Source organism: Chenopodium album, chromosome 1 (assembly GCF_948465745.1).
Source record: "Chenopodium album chromosome 1, dcCheAlbu1.1, whole genome shotgun sequence".
Classification (NCBI taxonomy): domain Eukaryota; kingdom Viridiplantae; phylum Streptophyta; class Magnoliopsida; order Caryophyllales; family Amaranthaceae; genus Chenopodium; species Chenopodium album.
The window spans coordinates 2573637-2579678 of NC_137834.1; the positions used below are offsets into that span (position 1 = coordinate 2573637).

At 33.0% G+C, this 6042-nt stretch overlaps 1 protein-coding gene across 1 annotated transcript; it reads left to right on the forward strand.

Annotated features, from left to right (window-relative positions):
- Positions 1-1863: 1863 nt before the first annotated feature.
- LOC145629041 (zinc finger protein CONSTANS-LIKE 14-like) lies at positions 1864-5266 on the forward strand. The gene is made up of 4 exons (XM_081681548.1): positions 1864-3023; positions 4235-4438; positions 4699-4961; positions 5074-5266. The coding sequence occupies exons 1-4, from the start codon at positions 1902-1904 to the stop codon at positions 5174-5176; spliced, it is 1692 nt and encodes a 563-aa protein (XP_081537674.1). The 5' UTR covers positions 1864-1901; the 3' UTR covers positions 5177-5266.
- The last annotated feature ends 776 nt before the right edge of the window (positions 5267-6042 follow it).

Below are 6042 nucleotides of genomic sequence, written 5' to 3' on the forward strand. Positions count from 1 at the left end.
ATACAATAAATGGAAAGTTATATTAGAGAAAATGTGTACTATTTCCCTTATAATTATTTAAAACACATGATCCACTAAATTACACTTCTAACATCCACTCACCTCATTTTAAAGTGTTTTATACTCCGTATCATGTGAATTGTGAATCCTACATTTCTTAAATACCGTGAAAAAGTGTGTGTTGCAACTATTAAAAACGGAGGAAGTATGTAACTATAAGTTGAACAAAATATTTCTCCTGCTATTTAATCATTTTTGCCTTGTGAAAATGACACAATAAAAAAATTATATACTTCGTATGATATATAGATGAATCTCTAGCTTATGGACAATTATAATCCTCCTTTATATTATTTGCCTCTCACATCATTATAACACCTTTCCTTTCTATTTTAGTCGGTATATAATATGTACTTTATACCTTTTAATTCTGTAAAAAAATGTATACACGAACTAAAGTAATGTAATAAATTTGGATACAGAGGAGTAGAGGACTAATTATATATTAAACAAATTGTTATCATATTATCCTATATATATGTATATACGAAATACTATATACACAACCAACAACTTCTACTACGTAATTAAGTTGAGTCAGTCATCCTGATTCTTCTTAATTAAGAATAAACCTTGCAAAAAAAGAAAAAAAAAACATGTGAAAGTACATTGCATAATACATAGTGTACAACAACTACATAAAGTTGTCAGTTCCTCAAGTTTGTCTTTTACAATGTTCATGTACTAATTGCTCAGCTTATACATATATAAAGACAATGTTCATGTACTAATTGTTATCATGTCTCATCAAAGTAAACATAAATAATTGATGAATAATTATAAATTCATCATGTTCAATGCATCTTTTTATGAGCAACATATCTTCAATTACATATAACTAGAATTATGATTTTTCTTAAAAACAAATGTACTAAAACACATAAAACAAGATAATACATAAATGAATAATATAAGAGAAACTTTTGCGTGAGACCAGACTCACTGTGAGTCCAATATATTTGACATTAATAATTTAATATCTGACATTGATAATCTAATAATCTGATGTTAGATAGATTATTAATGTCAGATATATAGGACTCACTGTGAGTCCGACTCACCCATTTTTTTCGATAATATAAGCTAATAAGTTTTTCTCTTCAAATGAAATATTCCAAGAAAGACGAATATAATGAAAGAAAAAGAGTATTGATAATCAATGTTATGAAATTAACAAACATAAAATTCATGTTTCAAATTTAAAGAAACAAGAAAAATATTAAGCATGGTATCTGCTATGCACCCAACTATTTAAGTATGTCATACATAGTACTCCGTACATTCAAACTCACAATTAGTCTTGTTTATTTATATGTATGTATGAAACAATTTACTCGGGTGCATAATAAAAAGCGTTATTTTTACAGCATAAACCTTTCCCGATCCTCCGGATAGAGTATAAACAAACATGTACATATGTATCAATGTATGTGTAAGAGAATATAGCACACAATAGAATGAAAATGGCATATGACATGTGACTATATTGTATGACATTGACATAGCAACACAATCCATAGTCGATGATCCACCTCAGCCTTAAAAAGGGAAAGCTTTTATACGCAAAGAAAGGAGTATTTGCATTTGTAAAAAAACAGGTAAGAAACTTAAATTTTTAGATATTTATTTCTAGACTAGATACTTACTACTCTTTTCCCTTCACTTTTTGTTTTTTTTGGTTCCCTCAAAATTCTCTTATTTATCCCCCCTTTCCTTTTTCCCATCTCCTCTCCTTTTCTCTCCTCCCACAAAACCCACCCTTCCATTCCTATTCCCTACTCCTCTTCATACCCAAATTTCTTCAAACTCTCCCTTAAAAATAAATAAAAAAAAAAATAAAAATGAGATCATCATCAAAAATAAGATTAGTGGGAGAAGAGGAGATATTAAATGTAGATACAAATACAAACACTACTCAAAATCTAACTCAAACTCAAAATCCAGTTTCAAATTATAACGATGATAATAATAATAATAATAATAATAATAATAATAATAATAATAATAATAATAGTAGTGATAATAAGTTGTGTGATTTTTGTAACCAACAAGCAGCAGTTCTATACTGTCGCGCCGACTCCGCCAAGCTTTGCTTATTATGTGACCAACATGTTCACTCGGCCAACACTCTTTCAAAGAAACACGTCCGTAACCTCCTTTGCGACGGTTGTGGGTCCCAACCCGCTACCGTCAAATGTTTCACCCACAACAACCTTTGCTTTTGTCAGGATTGCGACTGGGATCTCCACCAATCCACCGCCAACCACGACCGCTCCGCCGCTACCGACGCCTTCTCCGGCTGTCCGACCGCCTCCGACCTCTCTTCTTTCCTCGGCTTCGATATCTCCAACACTAACAAACAACTCAACAACAACAACAACAACAAATCAGTTGTTGAAGATGATGATGATGATCTGTTTGCTTTATTCATCGACGGGGGTGACGTCACTCACGATCCATTGTCGGATTTGATGGTGCCAGCTCATCACAACAACCACCTCAATGTGGGGCCGACTTTTCCATGGGGGTTTGATGATAATGCTAATCATGATTTAGGGTTTGTTAATGGCTTAATCAAGAATTCTTCTAATACGAAGAAACAACAGGCGCTGATTATGCAGCTTTTGCTGCTTCAAAGACGTCGTCGAGATTCGTCTTGCGATGATGCTGAAGAAAATAACAACAACAATAATAATCTTGTTGTTCCTGCTGTGGTTGCTAATGATGATTATATCTTAGGATTATCGAATAATGATGAAGGTATTAGTAATTATAATCTGATTCAAAGACAATTTCAATGTCAGCAGCAACAACAACATCAAGATGAAGAAGCTAATTTCTCATCTTTTATGGGTTTAAACTCAAATATTAATCTTATTAGTAATAATAATAATAATAATGTGGATGGTCCAGCAGCTGGAAATGTGATGTGGGATGCTAGTCCTACCAATCCTACTACACAGGTTAGTTTTTAATTACTTTCATTTTTTTTTTTTTTTTTCTAATTTAAATTTGAGTTTGGTTTACTTTTTAGATTGGTTATTGTATATTCAATTCATTAGGGAATTGTGCTGTTTGCCTCATTTGGAATGGTTACCTGAATTAGTAAGGATGATCTTTGACCTTTATAGGTTTACCAGATTAAGTAAGAATAGACTTGATTAAGTAGGATTAATACACTTTATGTTGAGTTAACTTGCCTGAATTAGTAAGGATGTTTTTTATGTGTTTATTAATGAGATCGAGTTCCGATTTCAGCTTAATTTGTGACCTTTTGATGTTATGTATGTATGTATGTGTGTTTGACTGTAAAGTGAGAATAGTGTGTATGTAGTATTAGGCCCCTGCCCTTCACTTTCGAAATTGTTGAGCATTCATCTGTAATTTTCGAGTACTCAAGAATTCATCTTTAACTGTAAACAAAGAGAGATTTTATAAGTTATACCAAGAACATACATACTAGAAAGTTGCCCCCTTTATCTTCCGCGCTTTGTTAAAGTAATGAATTGGGATGACCAAGTAGGTATTAGAGTATATATAGTAGTTATTTATGATTATATTTTATGATACGATATTTACATAGATTGAGTTTGATTATTTAATGTGTTGTACACCTTTGTTTGTATCAGAGTATAGTAGTTTTATGTGATTAGACTTCAAGTGTGCCATTTATATAGTTGAGTTTAAGTTGTTTGTGATTAGAATTCACAATGCGCCTGTTATATTTGGAGTTTATTGAGTTTGATTAGCTTTAGTTTGTTGTGTGCCTTTGCAAGTATTAGAGTATAGTAGTGGGGTGTGCCGGTGTGGTTAGATTTCACAATGTGCCATTTATAATAAATGAAGTTTGATTAGCTTTAATATGTTGTCACCTTCGCGAGTATTAGATTATAGTAGCTGTTTGTGATTAGACTTAAGTTCACAGTTTGCCTGCTATATAAATTGAGTTTGATACATTGATTAGCTTTGGTTTGCTGTTGATCATCAGTCGCATCTCAGGAATCCTAGAGGATGCGATTATCTTTGGTAGCTATGGTCCAATGTATTTAGGATATTTCTATTGGTTGTGTTGGTGTTACGCTTCTGTTTGGTAACTTGATGAGTGTGCATAGTACATTGTTTTTTCATTACTCAATTGCTCAAATGAATAATCATGTGTATTTTCACTTTGCAGATATGGGATTTCAACTCAGGAAGGATGAGAGATCAGGAAGAATCGGGAAGATTAGATGGTGGCTACCGTGAAAGTGATGTGGGATTTATGATCAACAGCTACAACTCACTTATACAAGATACTGGTTTGGCAAATTCAAAGATCTTAGGGGACTTGTATGACATGAATTGCTCCACCACTCCGGATGATATCCGAATTTTTAATGTAAGTCATCCCCTTCTGGACTGCAGTTATTAGGTTCATTGTATAGCCATTTCAAAGTCACTGCATTTTTAAACTTATTTGATTCAGCTTTCATAAAAAACATTATCCTTCTCTGTGGAATTCTTATATGATTAATCTATTACCTTTTGATCCTACATTCGTTAGTGTTTTAGGAGATTCTTCCATCTGTATTAATTAGCTATATAATACTCTTAATTGTTTAATTGTGATGTTACTGAAACTGTGATTTGTCACTACAGAGTAACATGCAGAATTCAGCAGCAAGCCAGGGTCCAGCAACATCAGAGAGCAATAATATGCCTATCATAAGGCCATCTTCGGGTTCATTTTTTGGTCAACCTAAAAGTGTTTGCTCCACAGATATTCAATTTATGGAGGAATCTGTATTTCTTGGAGGCGATAATGCACTTAATACAGTCAGAACAGAGGCTGACATGGAAATGCTGGCACAGAATAGAGGCAATGCCATGCAACGTTACAAAGAGAAGAAGAAAACAAGAAGGTACATTTTGTACATGTTTACCCTTCGTTTACTTTTCTTGTTCTTTAAACATTTAATTTTGCCTGGCTGTCTGTGTATCCCTTTAATAGCTCCGATTTTCCTGAATGAATAGATATGAGAAGCAAATACGTTATGAGTCAAGGAAGGCAAGGGCTGATACGCGAAAAAGAGTGAAAGGACGATTTGTGAAGATCAATGGTGCTCCATCCGGTTAAAATAAGTCCGAAAATGTGTAAATAGTTTGAATTTGCTGTGGAGATCTATTTTTTCTTCCATTTTTGAAATCAGTTTTGTCTACTACATCATTATCTATGAGATTGTTGCTTCTAGCATAGAATGATGACATTTCAGATGAGATTATTAGTTCATGTAACTCCCATACCGGCCATGTAATAGTTGTAAAAAAAAAAAAAAAAAAAAAAAAAAAAAAAAAAAAAAACTATGATAAAGAAAAGGAAGTCTTTACTAAGAGCAGTAGAATCTGAATAAACAAAACAAAATAACTTCTGTTGAATGACTTGTATGAAATTTTGATCATAGTAATGCTTTCCTTTGAAGTGGAAGTTCCTATGGAATACATTTTTTTTGGGTGATATCCTATGGAATACATTATTGAAACACTTGCTTGCTGCTTTCCAAGCCAATAGCGCGTCCAAGTTTTCACTTTTCAGGTAACTTGGATATTTGCAGTCGAGTCTTAGCAGCATAGCTTTTTGGCCTGGGTGTGCTGATTACAAAGATATGATGCTGTTCTACCTTACTGGTAAGCATGACTTGAAAATTTCTTTTTTATTCCTTTGATGTCAGAAGAAACGGAGGCAAGAAAAAGGAAATAGTCTGATGATATGAACTGTAACTATGCATCTGGCTAAAGCTGGAGAATGTCATGTTAGAATTATCATGGTTTTAAACAACCTTATGATACATTATCATTTGAGAAACCCTAGCTGTAAGAACCTAATAGGTGTAGTTGATTCGGTATATTTTTGACTAGTATGGAATGTCTTTATTTTAAACAATCAGCTCTGCTGCATGAGAGAATAATTTCTTATCAGAAACTACAGCAGAGAGAAAGAAGGCA

What these genes read in the sequence shown, in the direction of transcription:
- LOC145629041 (XM_081681548.1), top strand. Translation starts at nt 1,902, where the DNA reads ATGAGATCATCATCAAAAATAAGATTAGTGGGAGAAGAGGAGATATTA. An exon ending in CTACCAATCCTACTACACAG is followed by an intron (nt 3,024 to 4,234) that starts GTTAGTTTTTAA and finishes TTCACTTTGCAG; the next exon opens with ATATGGGATTTCAACTCAGG. An exon ending in GAGAAGAAGAAAACAAGAAG is followed by an intron (nt 4,962 to 5,073) that starts GTACATTTTGTA and finishes CTGAATGAATAG; the next exon opens with ATATGAGAAGCAAATACGTT.